Source organism: Cyclopterus lumpus, chromosome 18 (assembly GCF_009769545.1).
Source record: "Cyclopterus lumpus isolate fCycLum1 chromosome 18, fCycLum1.pri, whole genome shotgun sequence".
Lineage (NCBI taxonomy): Eukaryota > Metazoa > Chordata > Actinopteri > Perciformes > Cyclopteridae > Cyclopterus > Cyclopterus lumpus.
This window is the reverse complement of record NC_046983.1, coordinates 11705219-11729332: the sequence shown is the minus strand read 5'-3', so window position 1 is coordinate 11729332 and position 24114 is coordinate 11705219. Positions and strand designations below refer to the sequence as shown.

Here is a 24114-nt window from a genome sequence, read left to right as displayed (position 1 = left end):
CGTGCAGCAGGTAAAGCGCTCCCTGTTCACAGGTCAACTGTCCAATCACAGGCTCCAATTAACCACTCTGCTTCTTACACACAGAAGTGGCTGCCAGACAGATTGTTTCACCTGTGTGTGCTGTGTGGAGGACTAACTACAAAGGATTTAGCCGCATGCTATGGTAGTATAATAATATTCATATTTTTTTCACAATCTGGTTCACACTTTTGCTCCCAAAGTTGGATTAATAATTGGAATATAAATGGTGACTAAAATAATCATCCTCCCTATATGTATATGTGTTCCATAATCACATTAAACACATGAGGCTTGATCTGTGCTTCTTTCTTCCCCCATTCACACTTTCTAGTGAGGCAAGAAATGCTGAGCAACGACCATGAATGAATCAAATTCTGAGGAAACTCTCGCAGAGGAGATCAATTTAATTCATTAGAGGAACCGCAGACTAAGATAATTAATATATAGCGTTACCGTCTTGGAATCAGTGCAATAAACGCTACATTTTTGGGCAGCCAGTCCAATAACAGCGCAGCACACGAACATCATTATTAACTCTTCAGAAAAAACTTTTTAAAAAAAGGATGTGGTGACTGACAATTGTATTCCATCGGTAACGCCAAAGAACTTCGGACTCCACCAAAACATTGCCAACCTTTTCTACTGAAACATTTACTTTTCAAATTACAGACCGAGCAGACTGGCACAGGAAGTGATGACATATCGCTTAGCTTTCCCACAGCGAACGTATTGCCATGCAAATAAAGCTAATGACGAGGTTCATGAATGCTAATGAGGACATATTACTGAGAATGGCGACACCCAGAGGGAGAATCCAGACAAATGATGAATGACTTTCTCTGTATAACACTGCGTTTGTACCCGTGTGGAAACAAACAAACAATACAGAATGATGGCGCACACGCCAGATTACGATTAATGAAGCAGAATCGTGTGCAGGTGTTCACATGTAAGGCAAGGATCAAGTATGTGGCATTACTTAATGTTCTGTTCTATAAATGACTCGGCCATCCAGCTGGGATCAGTAACTGGCATTGCGCCGCTGTCACCACCGCCATTTCTCCAACCCACGCATGTCTGAGCATGGGGGCCTCTCCTCAAAAGTCAAATGTCAGATGTTATCCATCCCCACTCAGAGAAGGACCCACCATCGGGGGCTCGGAGGACCCTGCTCCTGAGCTGGTGACGGAAAAACACCATGACCGAGCTCGTTTCGCTTTTGGAGCGCGTGGTGGTTGTCGCGATCGCAAACAGTTTATGTATTTTAGATCTAACCGAGGGTAGCTCTGGTACAAACTTTCATTCAGCACACGAACGTAGAGCACAATTTTGTCTCCGCATTCAGTCATAGTTCATTGGTAATAACTATTGTCACACTATACATTCAACAGGAGTAGCTGCAAATGCTGATTAAAAAAGTCAAATGAATGGTGCACGTTTATTTTTGGTTCAAATGTTTATTTCATTTTTTAAGTAAAAGTGCTAGAAATTCACTGGTTTCAGGTTCGCTAATGTGAATATTTAATTTTCTACTCTATGATATTAAACTAAGCATCTTTGGATTTGGGAATGTTGCAGGTCAGACAAAAACAAGCAATTTGATAAAGCCGGGCAATATGGAGGAAAGCTCATATATTGATATTGCGCCGATATTGTGGGGTTGACCATTGGTGTGTTCACAAAATGTTTGCACTGAGATTTTCGATAACTAATCATCAGGAGCGAGGGTATAATGACTAAGTGGGTGAAGAAAGAACAGTCTGGTAAGATCAGAAGATTAAATAATTACACTGTAATGCAGCCTTTAAAAAGCAGGAAAATAACCAACACTTGAATGCCATGTCTTATGCAATATCCAAAATGACATTTAGCCTAATATGACCAAATTGATATAAGTGTCATATATTGCACGGACCTATGATTTGAGTATTTAAACTTGGGTTGTGGGAAAAGGTTGATTCGACCGACGAGCACGAATTCTACACTACATCCGACAAACGTGGAAGTAATGGAGCTCATCTAATGTAATGGTGGGATGATTGCTCATATAATTCCGGTACTTTCGGTCCGGGTCTGGGAAATTATGCAACTTCTTCTGCCTCAGCTGATTAAACTCTTATGAGTAATTGCTGTGCATGCGGCAGTGGCTTTCAGGAGCATTATGGTAATACCTTTTGGAAACAGGTGGATGCAGAGCACTTATGATAAGTTGGACTGACACCTTGTAGCAGGGCAAACTAGGCAGCTGAAAACAAATTGCTTCACACCTATAGCCTGCAGTTATGTTGGAGAGGTGCTTTGTACACAGCCAGCATCAGTGTTGTCATAATACTGATGCATTACCAAAACACTGACTTCTCCAAACGTGGATGAATGATGAGGTATATTACTTTGCCGATCATCTGGTTGAAGAGGGAGCCCGAGGAACTGGGCCTCTCCAAAAAGACCAAGCGATGCATTTTGGACCAAAACCGACCTCAGCCAAGTATAAATGCATTGGCATTCACGTCTGTGTAACGCGACCGACCAAGTATCCCACCGATCATGTCATATCTCTTCAAAAAGCCATACTTGTATCTATTTTTCATCACCCTTCAAATTGGTGGAGACTGAAGGGGAACGATCTCTTGAAATATTCATCCCCAAAGCGGTGTGACACGCTTTTAACGTTGAACCCCGTTTTCTGAGCGGAATGTAGCCCAAACCACAACGGGTTAGCGCTTTACCGAAAAGACCTTGTTGCAGCTGTTATCATTTTGTTCAACTTTTCTCTTTTTCTTTTTTTTTCCTGGCCCTTTTCAAAATGGCACAAGGCTAAGCCGAAGAAAGCAATCAAGTGGAACTATATTTGCCGGAGAGCTCAGCGAGCCAGAGCTCGGGCTTGTCTTTAATATAGTCAATGACTCCAGTCATGGTCTTTTGAACACTGTAGCATTGCATTGCCTTTCCCTCCATCCTCAGCAAAGAAAAATATATTAGCGTTTATTAATGCTCACCGATGATCCAATCATTTCAAGCGGTTGAACCCTTGAAATGAATATAAATGACTCAACGCGTCCCCCTCCTGTGCTTGTGCACACGCCTGTTTGTGATGGACGGGGAGAGCTGGAGAGGATAATGGTTGCAACTAGTGCTGGAGCACCAACCAGCCAGCACAAATAAACACATTCTGTCATCATCGCTTCTGAGGAAAAAAGGCTTTGTGCGCACGTGTGTGTGTGTGTGTGTTTGTGTGTGTGTCCTCCAAGCAAGAGGGATTTCACTTCCAACGACTTTAGGGGCGCTCACAGTCTCACAGAAAAATTGGCTTTTAAAACTGCAACTTAGGTGGAGTGCACACGCCTGTGAGGCGACACACAATGCCAACTGACATGAAACTGGGAAGGCTGCATTGCTCCTGCTGCTTGTTCCAAATGTGTGTGTGTGTGTGTGTGTGTGGGGGGGGGGGGGGGTGTAGGTCGACTTGATAGTGATCTTTATTGCATTCTCATGCTAGACTGCAATGGTGGAATGTCAGACCTGTTAAAAAAAAAAAAAAAATGCACAGAAGGCAGGAAAGCACCTCCCCATATGTCAGGAACACTAAAGGCACACGCGATGCACACCCTCAAATGGGAGATTACAACAACAACAACAACAACAACAACAAAAAACACAGGCGACATCAAGTGGGTATTATGCAATGGTGAAACTATGCTTGGTGAAGCATGCAGAATGAGAGGAAATCGCCCTCGGGGTAGAATGCACTGGTTGTGCAATATGTGCATGCATATACTGTAAAGCTGTGCACTGTGTGCGCGAGCCAAAGGATCATGCATCTGGCTGTCGTCGTTGCTAATGAAAACAGTGCACGTATACGGACAGATGTGACACGTTCTCTAGAAAGATCCACGCTCTTGGGTCTGCAAAGTGGAGTTGCCCTCACTTCCTAGTTTACTGCTGCTGTCATTGCTCGGCTAACACCCTTCTTCCCCCACAGCCAGCAACGTTGCTGTTGCTGCTGCTGCTGCTGTTGCTGTTGTTGCTGTTGCCGTTGCCGTGAATTCTTCCAAGGTCCGAGGCAAGAGAGAGAGCTGTGGGAAGCCGTTCTCGTTTCAGCGTGGCGTGACAACAACAGAGTAAAGACACAAATAATCAAAACACACTTACATTTCACCACCCTGTCCGTCGTAGATAACTTCGGCTCATCACTCGGCTTGTTTTCGGACATTTCCAGTGTGATAATAATAATTGAGATTAGAGCAGAAATGAGAGACGAGAGGTCCCTGCGTTGCTCCCGGCCGAACAACTCTTGAGTCTAGCCGAGGAAAGAGATCCGCGGTGATCTCACTCGGCGCTATCGGCGGCCAAAAATACTCGCAACAGGGTTACAATTTCACTGCTGGTGCCGTAGGAGCTGCTCCGTGTGATTTACTGTTACTCTGTATCAAGTTGTCTGAGCGCAGTGCGCAGTCTAAAGTGCTCACCCACAGGACCCGCCCCCCCGACTCACACCGACTGCGCCTATTGGCGGAGAGCGGCAGGCTGCCACTCTTCGCGTCCATTCACTTTTATTAAAGGACTGTTTCTGTGTCAATCTGGTCTGGTATGAGTAACTGGTATGGATAAGTCGTATGAATAACTTATGATACATTTGTGGCCGGGTTGTGCACAATAAATGCTTGAATGAACAGATTTTTAAAAAAGTTACAAATACATATTTGGACCGTAGAAATACATTCTCGGTACAGAAGCTTATTTCCACCTGAAAAAAATAATAAAAAAAGGTAAAACTGTGCATGTTTCTTTATTTTATTTATTTATGTGTAAAGGTAACATAGATTAATCAAATCAACATGTCTGTAAATGTGCTGGTGTTAACCCACTGGCTACTTTTCTACTGCGGTTCTTTGAAGTTTGATAGTCTTGACTTGCTAAGTCAAGTTAATATGTTATAAAGACACCATTATTATTACTATCTTATTAATTAAGATAGTAAGACAAAAAGTTAAAATGATGAGGTTTGTCAAACATTATGAGTTGGTAAGTAAAGGTTTTGAGATAAACGGTCCAAATTATGACATTGTAAGAAAAGTTGTATTTATTTCCGTCACAACTAACATTTTATCTTTTTTTTCTTCTTTTTGTATACTATCCGAAATGGGCTTCCGTAGCTCAGGGCCACTCAAAAATAATAAAGATATAAAGACATCCGGAAACACTCAATTCGATTTAAATGTACTCTGGACTGTCATAGTTCCCTGAGGATGAACCCTGATAGTTTTACTGAAATGCTGATCTTTCTATATTGGATGCTTGAATACTTTTCCTCCAGTGCCCCCCTCAGGATAAGAGTTGCAGCTTCAGTCTTGTTTGTTGACAGTGATAACAACATATCTCTTTGTGGACATTGTATTTGTCTACATGTGTGTATAGAAAAAGTAGCTGTATTTAATGTCCGCTATAATGGACGTGATCTGATCAGTTCAACTCACTGCGGATGCTGTCTTTGTGGTTACACCATAGTAGGAACACATGCAATGTGAGTGAGTTATTACTGTGTGGATGTGCATGGAGCAGAAGGATCTTTCATCGGTGAGTCATCAGCAACACGGCACCGGCGACCTGCCTGAAGGAGACCTCAGAGCTCACCTGCTCATTCCCTCTGCAGTTGTGAATTTCGGTCACCCCACCGCTGCCCGGAGAGAATAAATGGTGGCAAACTGCTATTAGTGAGACACCGGTGTGGTATGAGTCAGTTGTTTGACAGGTGGAGGCAGTTAATGAAGCCCCGAGTTTAACATTTCTCTCTAGGATGGAGTGTGTGTATGTGTGTGTGTGTGTGTGTGTGTGTGCGTGTGTGTGTGTGTGTGTGTGTGTGTGTGTGTGTGTGTGTGTGTGCACACTGCCTTTTTTCCTGTCTGCCAGTAGTGGAGACATTCACAGCAGATCATTAGTTTTAAGATGCCTCGTGGCTCTCGTGCTCTGCTTTGCACCTCGTGGCTCTGTAGACTTAATTAAATGCTGGTCAGGTCGGATACTCTTTTCTCTTACTGATTACCTGTTGTCTGCTTGACAGCGACCTTTGTGTTTATTATTTGCTCTTTTCGGCTCATAGTCGTGCTCTGTGGTTTTAATGGCGTGTCATAGAATAGAAAGTTATGGTTTTCTTTAGTTTGTGGTGTTTTAGATTTTTTTTTTTTTTGTATTTCAGTTTCAGCTTCGATCACTTCCTGTTTGTGTTTGGGTAGTTTTTATTCCAGGACGATATATATAAAGTTATATAATGAGGAAATTCCATTTTTCAAAGTGAAAAACATGCTGATTGTACAAACAGTGACCTTCTTAATGTTACTTCAGGGAATAAACATTATCTAAACCGTGACTTCTTTTGGCATCCCACTGTGTGTATATGATGGGGTTTGGTTGTGCCGGTGTCAGTTACATGTTGACAGCAAAACAGACCTTTGATGTCCAAACCACATAATCAGTTTGGGGATTTTTCTATCACGTGGATGACGTACATTTAATTCCACTAATTAAATTACTGTCAAGATATTGGTTTTGATTTAATTTGCATCCTGTTAGATTTTGAATTTGCCTTCCTCTTGTGTCCCACGTTTAATTCACTTCCTGCCTGTGTGATTGAATCCTCTTGTGTCTAATCACCTGCACCTCCACATTTGAACCCCGTGTTCCCCCTTTCTCGGTGTTGGTTTGTCTGATATGCTTTCTGCTTTGTTCTCTGCTATGTGTCATTTTGCCTATTCATGGTATTTGGATTTATTTTCAATTACTCATTTTTGGACTCCCCTGCTGTTAGTTTTGTGTTGGACATCATTTTTTTGATTGACATTCACACTGTCTCTCTACATTTGTGGTCCATCCCCTGTTCTTCTATTTGCCCCACCGAGACTTAACCGTTACTTAGTGCTGTAGTAAATCACATGGAGCAAACTCCTTGTCACCAGACCAGAGAACAGCCTCCATGTTCACTGGAAAAAAAAAAAACGGTCTCATTTCTTTGTCTGTTGTGTAGCCGGAAACTCTTATCTGAGCTCCTCCTGACAATAGCAGGGCTGTTTTCCATGTCACTGTGAAGTGAGACCTGCTGACAAACAGACCTGTAGCCATGAGCCAGACAGGTAAGCTGTCCCCTTTTGCGTCGATTATTTTATTCAGTCGTTAAATTTTGTTAAATTTTTTTACTGGGGTAACGAAAACAATTCGTCGCTTTAATCTACGAGTCCTGACCATTCGTGATTATTTGCCATGCTCAGAGCAATTCACATTGGCGCAAAATATTCCTGAAACAATATTAAAAAGTGTTGATTAGTGTATGACAATGTAAAAAAACTAATTTAAAAAAAGAAGCACGATTTTGTGATGACCGTACAGTTTATTTCACAGCTTCCTCTACAAATGTGTACGTTACATATGAAAAATGCTCCACTGAGAGCAACGGCACAGATGGGGTATTTTTTTTATATTGTAAAATAAATTGTATTCTTGCACAAAGTTTTGGAGACACTTATTGTAGTTATATCTCATGCGGGGGTATATTATGTTTTTTCTTCCTCATAGAATACTTAAATACTTTCTCTTGTAGCTGAGCTGTTAATCATCTATGAGAGGGAGGCCGAACAATGGGCAACCTATCTGCGTTCAGTCTTCACTGGTCCAATCTCAGAGGCCGGGATCTGCTGCTATGACATCGCCGCAGTGTCTAGTCGGCAGGAAGACTTCCTCAGGCTGGTCCAGTATACCTGCAAGCTCCTGATCCTTTCCAAAGGCATGCTGGAGGGTCTGTGCCATAAGCGGCGCTTCTTCCTGGCCCGCGTATTGCGTCCGGCAGCCCATGTGGTGGTGCTGCTGTGTGGGGTGGAGAGTCTGACCCCACTGCTGGAGCTGGTGCCCCTGAACGCCGACGAGTGCCTGCAGGTCTCCAGTGAACAAGACGTTCATGAGTACCTGGCCACTGTGAACGATATTGTGGGAAAAGGTAGGGAATTGGCACCAAAAAGATTGTGATTTTAGATTTTTATTGTGGTGTATAACATAAAATATCACTGACCACCTGTTAACATTTTCTCTTGAGCTCCATGTGTCACTCCAATTTGAACGCTGCAGTTTCCAACATAATTATTTTACCCACTGAAACTCTAATACAATGATCATTAGAATAATGAGAAGAGTGAGCCGAACATATCCAAATGCGTGAGGGTCAGTGTGCATCCCAGTCCACGTACCCAGAACACGAACGCCCTCTTTAGCATGAAATTCACACAGCCTCGCCGTCCCCCATCCCGTGAATGCGAGGTGAAAAGAATGCTCATTATTTGTGAGACTGGCTGAGCAGCAGCTCGAAAACCAGTTTACGGACTGTTTTTGTTTTTTCTTCCTGTGAATTGTGTGTGCTGAATAACATCCAATATTTTTTTAGGCACCAGCAGCAGAGACTTCTTTTGTGACACTCTGTGTATCCTCATCTGCCTTGTCCATTATCCTTTGCCTCCTTCCCTGTTTTTCCTAATTGCACTATTTGTATAAAATCATGAAGCAGAGTAGGGGGCTTGTATTTGTATTAGTGTGTGTGTGTGTGTGTGTGTGTGTGTGTGTGTGTGTGTGTGTGTGTGTGTGTGTGTGTGTGTGTGTGTGTGTGTGTGTGTGTGTGTGTGTGTGTGTGTGTGTGTGTGCAGGAGGAACATCTGATGCAAATGGCCAGTCTTTTCCTACCACTCTTCGTGAGCCCTGCAAATTCAAGTGCACTCTGCATCACTTCATTGCACTGATACAGCGAAGTGCTTCAGGTCCAGGATCCCACAAACGTTTATATTTTAACCCAAAAGTACCTTCCCTACTCGTACGGGATGATGCTGTTTGTGTGTTGGCACATGCAACAGACGTGTGGGTGTTTTGACAAGTTCCAGTGTAAACTGGTAAATAAAGGGCACTTCATGACTGGTTTCTCTGATCACAGCCCGAAAAAAGCGAAATCAACAGGGATGGGGACCTTTTCTATTTGCATGACTTAAAATGTCAGTTATATAGCAGAGTTTTTGATTTATTGTTATTTAACCTAATTCTGTTGTAAATAACAAGACACATATTCTACACAGCCATGTTGGTGGCTCTGTTGCTGCTAACAAAGCACAATGGAGGCTGATGGGAATGTCATTGGTTTTGCAGCTATTTTGGTCACAAACGATTACAATTTTGACTTGATAACATACTGAGGGACTTGAATGCGCGCATTCAAATTTCATAGCAATTTTGTAGTAGCACTCTAAATCGTTAACCTCACGGTGGTGCTAAAAGGAACGTCGGAGGATCATTAAAGTTGGTATAGGATTCATCCTCTGAGGATCCTAAATGCCAAATTTCTTTTGCAGCACGTCTTTTAGTTGGCGAGATGGTTCACTTAGGCCCAAAGCTGAGCCTGGCCAACATCAATAGCCGCGTCACTATCACGGCTAAAACCCCTCCTGGATATCTGGGAACCCATTTAACAATTCAGTATGATGTTACAGTAAATGTCCCGTCTTTTTGTAGGTGTGTTAGCAGCAGCAAATGTCAAGCCCTTGACACGTCAACTGTGGGGATCAGCGCGACAAAAGCCGACACGTGTCAACTCCAGCATTGTGGTCGTTCCGGCCAGAGTTCCATGCGGGGTAGGAGCAGGGTTTCTTTTCTTTCTTTCTTTTTTTCATAGAGTGCCTAACGTTTACTGCATTGCAGTTCACTGTAGTGTCTCTTTGGCAGAGCTCTACGGAAGTGTTCATCCTGTTGAGAAATGAGTCGGCTGGCAGCGACGCCGAGGTGGAGTTCACCGGCGAGAATCGGATGCTGAGAGTGAGGCCCGCGTGCTGGAATGAGCGGATCCTCTGCGTCGACGCGCCAGGTGAACAAAAGAACTGATTAGAATGCCATTCAATGACATATTGAGTTATTCTGTCCGGCACGTGTAGAGTTTCTGTATTTTCTATTGCAGATTTTCCAGCAGGAAATGTACGAGTGACCGTGTACAGCGGAGGGGTGCCACTGAGCAAGGCACAGCTGCAGTACTACAGCAACATGGAGGAAATAGCCTCCCTGCTAGCGAGGGCAGCAGACCCCGTAGATTTCATGTGTCAGGTAAAGTCAATAAAGGGCTGTTTTCCAATGCGGGTACTTCCCAGGCATGGTGTTGCATTATAGGAAATGTAGGATGTAGGACAAAAAAAATCCGGGCATCAGCTCTTTTGGTTGTGACCATTCTTTAGTGCTATTGTCAGTCCCACTACTTTATGTGCAATACTAAATGGAGTAGCACTTTAATAGATGGTAGAAGGGGTTTATTAATACATTTTTTTTCTGTGTATGAAATCATAGTCTGGAGAACAGCCGACTGCAGTTGGCAACACAAACCGTTCAATGGCAACGCTGTAATAAAGATGCACATTACTATTCCCAAACCTTGTTTATCAAGTTACTTTCTCTAAAAAGAAAGTCAACTTAATAGTACACTATTCAGTTGCTGCTGCACGCAGTGGGCATACCTCAAACTTTAAAACTCCAACACTTGCAAATATATTAAAATAACTCCATCAATCATTGATTTAGGAAGTGCATTTGAATGCTGTTCTGTTCTCTCCCCCCTCAATAAAAGGGACTCTTCCAAGGCACTATGAATGCTACCTAGTGACTCATCGTTATGCAACACAGTAATAGAAAATCAGTCAATCGCCGCCCCAAAACACTGCTGATAATTGATCCACTTCATTAGAAAGACGCAGAAAAACAGAAGATAAATTGAATCTCCATATTTCTGCTTGTGTGTGTGTGTGTGTGTGTGTGCCACTGTTTCCCGTCTCCGCTCTGAAAAAAATGAAGCGACAGCAGGTTTCAGCCGTCCCACTGCCATGAAAACTTGATTCGTTTAGGTCTCTTTTGCTGAAGAGGCAAACTTGAGCAGTGCCAATGGAAGAATTTGCCAAAAGAATTTTCAAACAAAATCTGGAGTGACACAAATGGACTCCGATGCATTTAGTTATGTTCAACTTGGCATCTTTATTGTGCCTCTATTGACTGTACATGAAAATCCATTGTTTTAAATGCTTCTTTTGTTGGACTTTTGGTAAGTAATTAGCTTGTGCCGACTTTCCTTGGCCACAATAAATGATTTCAAGATGTGTCCAGCTTGTGAACCATCTGTCTCTCTGGATTTTAGGCTCTTCAGGAGTCCTCTGTGGAGAAGCTGGACCAGAGGTTGTCCTCCATGTTGGTGGTGGGCATGCCTAGCAGAGGATTTCAGGGACTGCAGTGTGAAAACACACCTGGAAGAGGTACGACACTGTGGGATTGCTTAGTCAGAACTTTATATTGAATAACATCTGCTGCTCAGCATCACTGAGGGAATAAAAACAACAAGGGATAATATTCATTAAGTTGTATTTCGATGTTCAGGGATGCAACGATCTCAATCCATCTGCTGACGGCATAGTTTATCACACATTATTTGTACTCTTTGTATTCTGTAAAATATTTTGTTGCAGTGATGCAAGATCTACCCCCAAAACCCTACGCATTCCATAATTGTGTGGAAAACCCTTTTTCCCCACATGTCTATTTTTTAACAAGAGATGTTCAACCGCGCGATAGAAGACATTCGCAGCGTTTATGAAAATCACAATGTCAATTGGATTCGCTCCTTTCCCACCATCTGTTTATGCAACAAATGTGGGCTGAGCATAAGTTTCACAGTAAGAAAGTGTTCCTGTTGCAAGATGCACATTATCCACCATGAAAAGGAAGCCTTCCATTATTTCTCGGCTCATTATGTGGCAGATTGATGGCTTCATCAGCTTCTAAGATTGATCCCTAAAAAAAGGCACAGTGAAATGTTCCCCGTGACAAACAAGTCAATACGTGCCTCCGAGCGGCCTTTCTTCGACTCTCCTGATCGTGTTAGATTGCACACATCGGGACAACTTCAAGTTCTAGAAGTCAGTGGTGAGGATTTCCTTATTAATCATCAAAACTGGCACATATCCATATCAGAGCTCCACCATGCAGACGCACCATCGCTCCTCCACTTTGCTGCCCAGTATGGATTCAAGGGTGTCTCCAGCCTGCTCCTGCAGTGTCCAGGTGCTGAGCGAGCGCTGCACACGGCCAACCGCCATGGACAGACGCCCACGGAGATCGCCAAGAGTCGAGGCCACACAGAGCTTCACGTCTTACTGAAGGAAACACTGGTAACTACTTCCATATTTACTGTTAAATAGGGTATTATTCTTTCATTTTCACATTGCTCCAGTAATGTAATGCATCCTTGCAGCATGCTGGTAAATATATTAGCTTTATTGACCCCCCCCCACCCCCCATACAATGAACGCATTTCTCAAAATGCCAATACCCGATGACGGCTTCACATGTTCAGTGCTTTGTGAGCTGATGAAATCCACCCGATGACATTCTTCCTCATCCGGAGCTGGCTGGATGTAATGTTGCCTAAGTGGAATTCCATAGTTTTCAGATACCTGCTGACAGCCGAGGAAAACATCAGATGCACCTTGAGATCTGAAAGCAAGGGCCCAGGAACGCTCTTACGAACACAAACACACAGCGTTGGGACTATGAGTGAGTGGTTATCAATAATTACACAGAATGGAGAGGATAGAGAGGTGGAAAGCAGGGTAGGCGCGTCGCTCCCTAGCTTGTGTGTTTACATCCAGCTCATGGCACAGTTGGTGGATTGATGGTAACCCCCCTCCATCTCATCCTGAATATGTTTGGCTAATGGAACGCCCCCCCCCCCACACACAGATAATCGAAAGGCTGCGTTTGGTTATGCATGCACCAGTGGTTCAGAGCGCAGGTCGTCTGCATACATTCAGACAATTATTGCAGCCACTAATGTTGATTTTCTTGCGTAATGGCTGCCATTTTCCCATGTTAATATGATGAGCCTAATCCTTTTCAACCTCCCATTTCATTGTGTGGGGAGAAACATAAAAGCAGCAATCCAAATGTAATAGATCCTTTGCATGCATGCATGCACACACATTGTTTTGTTTGATCAATCTGAAGGACACTAGAATCATGTTTTTTTTTTTGCCAATGCTAATTTCATTAGGCAGTGAGGACATTATCATTAAAGGAAAGACATGATGTGCCCAGTGGCGTAACGTGAGCAAAGATGGCAGTCTGAAAACAGCACATCGATTCGGGTGTGCAAATACAACACTCGATGGAAATGTGCATGATCCCTTTTTATGGGGAAGAAAATACTGCCTGTATGTATTTGAATATAGCTAAAACAGCTAGCCTGGAACTGTCCGAAGGTCACCTCGATTGATCCCCATTAAACTTACATTTGTTCACATCTCATTTTTTTAAATCCGCACAAAAACTGAAATGTAAACGACTTGATGACGTCATTTGTTATGGGGAGGTTATGTGCCGGACTATTTCTTCGCCATGCAGGCGCAGTAACTTCCTTGAGTGTCGTTATTGTCGTGAGGTTGCCAGGCAATCAGGGTAGACTCAATGAAGTCAATGTTCCTGGCCAGCAAATAGGCCAAATAGGCTGCCCCCCCCCCCCCTTGATGTGAAACAAATGCAAATCTTGAAAAATACGATTTTTGTTATCTTTGTACAGAAACAGGCTGTCCCCCACCCCCACCATCCCACCCGTTTCCATTCTTTTTGCAAAGCTAAGCTAAGTGGCTGCAGGTGCAAGCTTACTAACATGAAAGGTCAATGTGCAGCTATTTTGGACTACTTCACATGCTGTTTGCTTAGTTTTCATCTAAAGCGCCGCCTCACGTGTTGTACATGCAATCATATTCCTCTCAGTAGCTATACTGCACCGGTCATAAAGAACGTAGTGGATTTTAAATACTCCACTTCAAATATTTCAAGAACAAATAACTCAAACTGCAGTCCTCTGAGAAAAAAAAATGCTTGCCTTGAAAGCGTGAATCAGCAGTACGTTGCATCTGCTCCTTGTCAACTGGGAACAGACACTATGCTCATTCATATGGAAATCTCTGCTACCGTCTTCCCTAATAATACTGACAACTTTTAACTTTCTCTCACGGCTTGGATCCACCTAGAGTACAGCCCCTCGAGGGACATTTAGACACTCCAACAGCTGTTGCAAATGTATTTATCCCCTTTTGCAACGCTGCTAATTGAGAGTGACTGCAGATGGTGCGAGGTTTGATCAGATTGCTCCAGCGAGTCAAAGTGCTCGCTGTGAGTCGGCTGAGCTGACAAGGGAGTGGTGGGAGTCAAACAGAGGTCTCCCCACGGGGACTTCAACAAGCCCATCGATGTAACACAACAGACAGATTAGACATGCACAAGCAACTGACATTTGCGGATCTCCTTGGAGAGTAATTAAAATGCATCTTAACGGCAAAAACTACAATCATACCGCGCTTGTGTGGTATGTTGGAGGAAGTACGAGAGGTATGTGGCGTGGTTTTTTTTTTTCATTTTTTGCACGGCAGTTTCATGAACTCATCTGCAGTGTTTCCCCCACCTCCAATTAATCAAGACACGATGCATCAGTGATTTGTGCGTCAGTGCAGCAGAACTCTGTCAATAAATCCGAGACGGATCGGTCCCCTGCCTCACACACGGGCTGAATCACTCACAGGCCGGGCCTCCGATCCCCGAGTTGCCCTGGCACCACGCTTCTTTGTTAATTAGCTGTGAACCGCTCCAGAGGGGAAAGCTGAATTATTCAGGAGCATAACTAGACTATAAATATAGAAAACGCTATTCTCTTCAATGTTTATGTCCGCAGATTGCAATGTGCCTGCTCATCGTAATTACTAACACAAACACACATTGTCCTCATTTAATATTTTTAATACTGGGTCACTTGGCATTTAGATGGACTGCCGCGATCCCTACCAAGATTCCACTGTGTGCGCTCACGCGTAGCGGCTCGGGGCTCGATGAACACAAACGAGCTTGCAACTGTATGGTCCTCTGCAGGCACACGGATGAGGTGACTGCACACGCTAATCCCGGGATTGTCTTGAGTCCACTGAACCAATTTTGCATGTGTATGTTTGTTCTGTCAGCGACGACGCGTCATTACAGGCAAACTTTGCAGATTTGTTTATCATTTGAATTATACAGTCACCCTCCTTCTAAAAAAAGAGACAGTTTTCATCCCTCAAAAAAAGCTATGTGTTGCAAATTAATCACAGGACATTTATCTAACCACTTTGAGTCAGTCTTAAGCTTTGACAGCAGAGTTGCTTTACGAATGGCCACGTCGGCCCATGGCTTTGGGTCCTTAAATATCTCGTCAATGCATTGCCTCGACATATTCTCCAGGGTTCCCTTAGAGGATGGAATCCTACAAAAGTTTGTCGGCCCTCTGAATTTTTCCCTTTAGTGCAACCACGAGGTTGACGTTACATTTGTGGTTCGGCCGTTTCTTTGTGCTCAGTGCTAATTGGCAAATGTTATGCTAAATAGTTAGCATGTTAGCATTAGCATTGTGAGCATATTCGCATTAGCATTTTGCTCATAGCATCACTCGTACAGCCTCAAGGAGCTGCTAGCATGGCGTGTTATAATAGCCCACTAAGAGACACGGAAGAAGACTATGAAAGATAACACTTTACAAAGTAAACCTAGATTAAAGTGTCCCCGAGCAGACAACTTGTGGTTTTTTTCCTTGCCAAAAGCATAAATTGCACACATTTTGTCTGCACGTCACTGAAGCTAGGTGTCAATACTCTGCAATCTGCCACGAAGACAACATTTCCTATCCTGCAACCACGATGTCAAAAGACAACCAGCCGAGACTCGCCCGGCTTCTGAATTGACCGTTTCAGCTGCTGCAAACACATTTACGCTCCTTATCTTGCACTAGATTCACTTGAGATGTGCTCCCTCTCGAACAAAAAAAACCCCTGCCTGGCTGTTTAGTCTGAGACGCTGTTGCTTGGATTGCGGCGGTGCAAGTGAATTTTGTCTGGAATGCCCGGGGGCTCCTGCAGTTTCAGACATCTGTAAAATGATTCAGCGTTCGTGGTTAGTAAATAAATTCCTCTCTCCCCTGTCCAGAAATTACTTCTGAAAATAGCACATTGTGCTCACAGCATCCAACTATTATAATTCAATGTTCAAGCTGCGGTGGTAATAAACCCGTCCTTTTCTATCTGTTGGGCTTGATATGAACCTCCACTGTTAAGTAATGCATTCATGGCAACCCATCAGTAGTTTGCAGTAGTAGGAATGGTGTAACATTGTAATTGAGTCATGAGTGGCTGTGTTGCTTGGAAACTGCACACAGAGGTGGCGGCTTATATGGAGGATGTCTTGATCAAAGTGAGCTGTATCTCATACTGTATGTTATTTATATTACTGACTGAGATTGTTATTAAAAAATGACAACCATATATATATATATATATATATATATATATATATATATATATATATATATATATATATTTATTTATTGAGGTCCTGGGACAGGGATGTCGTATGTGTACAGATTGTAAAGCCCTCTGAGGCAAATTTGTAATTTGTGATATTGGGCTATACAAAATAAACTGCATTTAATTGAATATATATCACAGTGGCATATTCTGCATGTGACAGGAAGGAGAGCCAAATCTGAATGGCTTGTTGAATCATGTGTCTGATGAAGGCAGTCCCTAAAAAATTGAATGCATTAAAATGACATGTAATGTAATGCGTTGTCTTATTTCGGTTTGTGGGTTGGTATCGGAACTCCATATACCCAAATGTACTGTATATGTATGAGTGAAAAAATGAGTTTTTCACAATACGTCCCCATTACATTGTAATTATAGTTAACTTGATTTAAAATACATACATCGTACCCTTTAGCGATTAGTGCAGAAAGTGTTGTCTTCATTGTAAAATAGCTTTTTTTTGTGTTATTGCATTTCCTTAATGGTTAAAGGCAGCGTTCACTATATGAGTCATTTCAAAACAAATGATGCAACTCACATCAGAAGTTGAAATGCAGCAGTTAATTGATAGCCCTATCTCAATCTAATTACGGAAGCAGTCTAAATATGGAGCCACGGGTCTTGAATTGCACACTAAATGATATGTTTGGACTGAAAAGGGGAAGATTGTCTGATTTCATAATTACCCTGATCATAGCTCTGTCTGTCCCTCAGCATGCTATTAGCAAATAGGCCGACTTCGCTGTCAGAGGGGGAAAAAACGCTCTGTCATCCAGCAGCAGGCAGGGCTAACTTACAGCAAGCTCTCCAATTCCTGATACAGCCCTGAAATTGCTTTTTTGCGCGAGTCATGTCCGAACAGATGAGGGCGAGAAACCTCAATTAGTAGTCTCCGACGTTTGTCACATCTGACATCAAAAAACGCTGCGTATTAAATAAAGCGTGGCATGGAGACGGATATCGGCCTATGGTGTGACGGAGCTTAATTGTTTTATTATCGTACGTCGTGGAGGAGGACACGGGGAGAGAATGAGCTGGATTTAGTGAGATTTACACACAAAATCAACCTGTCCTTGTATCAAGATTGGTCAAACATGCACAAACGAAAAACAAAAATACATCCAACCGTACGCAGCAAATGCCCAGCTTCAGCATAACAGATGAGATGTGTCTTTCCTTGAATTCTGAATTGCCTCCATTGAGCTGCTTCTTTTGTGATTTTGGAATGAGGCATAACACGCATCTCTTCATGCCCTGTTATTTCAGAATATGTTCAGCTCGGGCGGAGACGATGGGGATGCCGGTGTGTACGAAATGATGTGCGCCGCAGGTGAGTGAAGGACTGATGGGAAGTGGAAGGAGGACAAAGGAAAGCCGGTAATGGCGTTATTATTTCTTTCTGTATGCTGGGTTGCCGGTCATTTCCGAGCACTGAATATGTTCCCTTCTTGCTGATGGGCACAGCGTGGAGCCTTGCTTCCGATTAGCTGTGAACAGTAGCGAAAGCAGCATGCAGCACTCCATCATCACGCTCGGTGCAACAGTGCAGTAAACACTTTGTGCGTTAGGGACTCCGTCCGCCACAAGCCTACAACAGGAGCAGCGAGGAGGGCACGAGGAGGGGGAGGATGAGGATCTCTACGTGCCGCTGGAGGAGAATGATGAATATGACACCGTCCTGAACTCCACAAAAGCCGTGGACATAGCCAGTCGCCCACCGGCGCCCACGCCGCGGCCTGAGATCACCCACGTGAAGGAGGACAGCACCCCTTACATCACCAAAGGTAACTCGGGAGTCTTCTGTTGCATCCCTTGCCCCCTGTTTTCTTCCAGATCACAGACGCGGTGGAGCTGATTTGGAGTAAAAAAAACAACCTGAGTCATGCACAGTATATGAAGGGGGGAGTTTGGGAGAGCATGTGGGAGAGGGGAAGTGCCTAGACTGTGCATTGCCAGTCAGTAGAGATGCTTTTTTTTATTATCCCATAAAACACAAGAACATGCACCCCCCTCTCCCCCTACCCACCCCCAAACAAACAAACAAATCCCACAGTCTCTAACTGTTCAATTTCAGCTGCGTGAATATTTCATGAAGATGAAACATCCAAAAGAGACTGGTATTAAGAAGGCTTATGAATCATTAAAACAGCTGCGACTTCCCACCTTTTGCATCTTGCAAATACAAACGTGCACGCATGCTTCCACAATTAATTGTTATTCCAACAGATAGTATTAAACTTGTCCCCCATAGCCATCACTTGCATATTCAAAACGCACAAACGTGTTTTTGTTTTTTTTAATGACGCAACAGGCGCCCTATCTCCATAATGCAGCTTATTCTTCCCGATTGGGGGCCTACAAAGCGGAGAAGACGCGGCGGCGTGCGCCCCTGAACTCCCAGCATCCCCTCAGTAACCGAGAGGGAACTACCGTACTGCCATCTGCAACCAATCTGAGCCAGACCAAGGCCAAGGCCGCCAGAATAAGTCATTACACATGTTTTCCATCGTCCTTGTCCCCAGAGTGCACGCGAGAGAGGAGAGGGATTTTGAGGTTTCCATCTCTTGAGACAGTGGAGCTTAAAAAAATAAATTAAAACTCACTGCACAAGGATCACATCTTGCTCCTCACGCCCGCTGGTGAAAGATGTGAGAGTCGAGATGAGGCTCGGTGGAGGATTAGGGGAGGAGCCAGTTATTGGAGACCACTGCACAAGTGGAAATAATGAGGTTTGAGCTCAATGAGACTAAAATGCTGAAATGTGACATGTACGCTACAGAGAGTCGGGCACACGCTACAGTCATGTCGACGTGCCCCTCGAGCTGTGCTCCACTCGCGGTTTCATTTTGAATTGAGCCACAAAGCCCGGCCTGTGTTGTGAGCAAGCTGTGTTTGAACATGAAGTGGAAAGGAGAGACGCAGTCATGGAGGAAATGGTCAGAGGTGGGATTATCTTTCAGGGTGTGGATGTTGAATTTTAATCCAGTGTCGGTCACACAGCCGCAGATCCTCCGCCCCCTGACAGCTAAACAGTGTAGCCTTTCATTCTGAGAGCTCACAAGCAAACCGAAAGCATCGTTCAGGGCGTCTAATTCAATCCAGAGCCCGATGTGTGCGTCTTTCTCCGAGAGAAACCAATTGAAGCTCCAGGAATGAAAACCCCGGATTAATGTCATTTCACAGGCGTTTGGATTCGTTTAAATTGCTATTTCTCTCAAACATTGAGATTGACAGGATGTTTGTTTTTCTGCCGGCTGTTCACAGTTGGCAGGCCACTCAATGGGTTGTTTGTAGGTTTATGGCTCCATCTTGTGGAAAAATTGTTGAAATGCAGGAGCATCAATCTTTTGTAGAAATTTGTAAAAAAAAATCTGCTTTGGCTTGAGCCTTGCAATGTTTTCAGCGAGAAAATGTATTGTTTTAAAGTTAAAAACAAGTCACATGCTTACTAAATACAGTAAATGCTATTCAATATGTTATTGCAAGCTTCTCTGTGTTTTACAGTGTTCCAGAAGAAGACGAGCCCACAGGGCTATGCTGATCCGTATTAATTTCCCACTAAAGGTGAGATTCAGGTGGTACGGGGAACGGATCAATTAAAAAGTCACTCTTGCTATGCACCTCACAAGAGACAGATTACGACATCAATCGTCAATATCACAGCAGCAGAGACACTTTTAGTCTCTAAAAAGACGAAAGCCTTAAAAAACAAACAATATAATCTGTATTTTGAAGTTCTGACTTTTTATATATATAATACCTTTTTTATACGACAGGGTAAGTTGAGAGGTTGCTGGAAATAGAGCAACCTCTCAACTTACGGCAACAATGGTGGACATTACAGTATGCGATTTAACCACGAGGGGTTTTAATCTGCATATTAATGCACAGACGCTTCAATCACCACTCGGGGGTGTCTGGCTTTGTCATTCACACCCAAAAAGACAGTTTTAACCATGATTTTGGAGCACAAGTACTGGCAGCACAGTAGGCAGTTGCCATGTATTTCTGTTTGCACCGTCTCCAAAATGTGATGAATCTTGATTTCTCCTTTTCTGGGCAGAATTTGTGTGGCGACTTTGTGAATGTCGGACTCCCAACAGCAGGACTTCTACCGTGCCAATGAGTCTAGCTGACTTCTCTCTTGTGATTGACAACCTGGTGGAATTACCTGCTGGGTTCTTTGAATAATTCAACTAGCAAAGCACGACATATTATCCAATACATGTGGGTCTCTAAATGTAAAAAGAGCTGCTTCTGCTATTGAGCGCCCACAGAGATACAAAGCCATTGTTCTGCTGTGCTGTAATGTCGGTGGCACTGAGCGACGGGTCCAAAGGTCACCACAGTCACCCAGAACATTACCTTCCATCGTCACGGCTCCCTGACATTCCAGATGTGGAGAGCACGATCACATTATCAGCCATGTCCCCGGCTACGAATGCCATCTGGAGAGGCTCTATGCCCCTTGTCTTATTTCTGTCACATCAACCGTCACATTTATGATGTTACATAATGAGATCCTGCTTTACAACTCGTCCTCAGTCGTGTGGTGATCACTCTGTGTTTTACACCTTTTTGGTTAGATTTTTTCTTTGTCTTTTTGTCATATTTCTTTTTGATGTTTTCATTGAGTTGTTGTTGTTGCTCATTGCAGCATGCGGGCGGGAGGACAGCGTCCCCTCCGCCTATGATACCTTTGTGCCAAACCAGACAAATGGCATGCTGCAGCTCATTGAGCTCCAGCAGAGGGTGAAGGCGGGTTCACTCACTGTGGACGGGGCCCTGGAGCGCTTCAGCGCATGGCAGCGGGCTCAGAAGGGCATGGACGCCGTCCAGCAGGTATGGGGACCGTCGCACACTGCGATCGCACTCACACTGGACTTGGGGAGTGGAGTGAGCATGCCGAAACCAAATGAATCTAGAAGCATCTGTTGCTCGTGCCATGCCAAGCTGCAAAGCACTCCACTCACAGGAGAGCGTGCAAATGTACCTCAGAGGAAAGAAAATGGCTGCTCATGAAACCACAGCGATGGCTCCACAGAGAGGAGAGATGGTGGTGAAGAGATGGTTGTTTTTTGTTTTGTTTTAAGCTTCTGTTTGAAGGCCAAAAAAAACTCAACTGACCAGTGATTGGTCAACGTATCTGTCTGTCAGACAATGACTCAAGTTAAAAGAAAACTGGAGGCGGGCCAGTACGTACACCAAGTGGCTGATTGGGGGAATGAGAGTCAGGTGTGCAGGCAGGTGATCAGGTGGTTGGGGAATGAGCTGAGGACACCTGCTGGGTGGACAAGGAACGACAGGAGTTGTTAGTCATGGCAAGTGGACAGAAGGTACAAAAAGTACACCCCAAAAAATAATTGTCGCCATGACAACAGACTGAAATTAATGTTAAATTACAGTGAAGTCCTCGACCTCCAGCTGTCGTGACAGACCGTTCTTCATGGAACACATCTTGCAACATCACTGTAGGAAAAAGCAGTGGGAAATGTAGCCATCATTCGTTTCGATATTTAAGTCAAAATGACTTATTAGAAATATCGTTAATGGTTAAAGGTTGTGAAACAATGACGTCTAATGTGTTTTTTTTCCCCTACGATATGAATGATTGCATTATTGGCACACATGTAATGTGAGATTAGTGGTGGATAAGTATTCATATCTATTTCTTGAGTTTTACTTATTATTATTATACTCATCCAAAAATAATGTTCTCTACTTTATGTACTGTAACAGTTGAGAGAGCAGTGGTTCCCAAATCTAGGGATGGAACCCTTCCTAAGAGTCACAAGATGGTTAACGGGAGAGGAAAGAAAAATACATAATTTTTCCACCAGAATTGTTATTGATATTTAGGACTTGTAACTTTTGTCATTGCATGCTTTGTGCAATATTGATAATTGTACCTCTTTTTATGATAAAGAAAACGAATGTGGGAAGTTTCAAGGGTAAATGTCTCTTTGGTATTGAAATGATGTAAAATCCGAGTCTGATAAGTCACCAGATCTATTGGTCAACTGTATATGAATAATATGTAAATATTTGTGCACTCATGCTTCTGTGGTTGGTGCATATTTTAGATATTAATTACAGTTTTCCAGCAGACCTCCATGAAGGTACCACAAGATTTATGCGCAAACTAAAACTTTGATTCATTCCTCTGCTCAGCCCGTGGAAACATGACAACACACATATATATATATATATATATATATATATATATATATATATATATATATATATATATATATATATATATATATATATATATATGGAAATCTTTTTAAATAAGTGCATGTCTTCGGTGTGTTGGTCTAAAACTAAAGCCCCGAGCTTTGTCTCCGCAGGAGAAGTTTAGTCATCTGAGAGACAGAATCGTCAAAAGCAGAAACGACGGCGTCTACGGTAAATATGCCTCTCCATCCTGGATGTGAGGCTTAAGCTGCGCTGTCATCACAGTGAGGCTCCACCGGGCCGCAGCTCTCCAGGAACTTCACCTTCAAAATAAATAATACGCAGTGCCGTTAAAAAGCCGGGACAAGTAACCCCCCCCCACCCCCCACCCCCCCCCCCCTTACAGTATTAAACTGTATACTGTAAATGGCTCAGAATCTCTTCTCTCTCCACCAGATAAAATCAACATCGTTCATCACACGCCAAGTGAGTCCTTTTTGAATACGTATCTCGGTGTGCACGGTGTGCATGTGCTCGCAGGCCTTTTGTAGTCTCTCCAGTCCCAGTTGCAGTGGTGGGGAATTAATCCTCGGGGAAGTTATATTTAATCGAGTCTCCAGCGCCCTAGTTTTGATGGAGTGATTTTCACTTTCACTAAATGGGAGTCTCTTATTTTTCTTTTACTGAACACTTGTCTGTTCAGCTGTGCATGCTGGATAATTTCCCTCCTGGTGTTGCAGGGAGTGAAAGTCGAAGGGGAAGCCAAGAGGAGGAGTCTGGCTTTTACAGCAAGCCACTTAAAGGACAGCATGTGAGTTTGCTTTAGCTTGGCAGAACTAAGCGTACGTCACTGTACGCCGTTGGAGTTGAAAAATGAAGTTACTGTAAATTAACATTAATGTCTAACAAGTGTCTATCTGAATTGTTTCGCAGTCGGGTTTCTTCTCAAAAGGTGACAAACGGTGAAGGTAAGACTGAAATCAATGAATCTAGTTGTCTAGTTTCCACTAAACGTCATCTTCAGATTTATTCGAGCTTATGAATTGTGTCACTTTTTCTATAATTGCAGGTTCCATCACTCTACAGTGACTCTATTCTCCCACCGGTTGTGTCACCATTTTAATCTGTTTGAATACATGATCTATCTTTTAACTGTATTTCAAAGTAATAAGACTAATGACAATTATTTGTATATATATATTCTTACTATATTTCAGTTGTATTGTCTCTCACAAGGTTTATTGTCTCACAAGGTTTATTATCTCATAAGGTTTACATATATATATATATATATATATATATATATATATATATAGTAGGTATATATATTCCTACTATATTCCAGCTTTTATTGTATCTCACAAAGTTGACAAATTCTGGCCTGAGTTAAGAAAATTACAAACTCACATACATAGAGCAATGTACAATATGTGTGACATTACCTTTGTAAGCAAATGTACGTCTTCGGTGTCACTCTTTTTGT

At 43.1% G+C, this 24114-nt stretch overlaps 2 protein-coding genes across 2 annotated transcripts in view; one reads left to right on the top strand and one right to left on the bottom strand.

The window, feature by feature from the left end:
• The window catches only part of LOC117747723 (serine/threonine-protein phosphatase 2B catalytic subunit alpha isoform), a 60995-nt gene extending 56539 nt beyond the window's left edge, over positions 1–4456 (bottom strand). Inside the window, exon 1 of the mRNA XM_034557148.1 lies at positions 4171–4456. Within this exon, the coding sequence (XP_034413039.1) occupies positions 4171–4231 (61 nt within the window). The 5' untranslated portion in view covers positions 4232–4456. The remainder of the gene's footprint in view (positions 1–4170) is intronic.
• Positions 4457–7602: 3146 nt separating this feature from the next.
• On the top strand, positions 7603–23861 carry LOC117747876 (B-cell scaffold protein with ankyrin repeats-like; the record flags this gene model as incomplete). Its single annotated transcript, XM_034557376.1, is given in 15 exon segments — positions 7603–8002; positions 9553–9671; positions 9763–9901; positions 9992–10134; positions 11210–11324; positions 12040–12236; positions 17721–17784; positions 18023–18238; positions 19959–20018; positions 21112–21296; positions 22805–22862; positions 23088–23136; positions 23382–23442; positions 23565–23599; positions 23701–23861. Coding segments are annotated over 14 exon segments (1839 nt in total), but the record flags the coding sequence as incomplete, so codon positions are not given.
• Between the last annotated feature and the right edge of the window lie 253 nt (positions 23862–24114).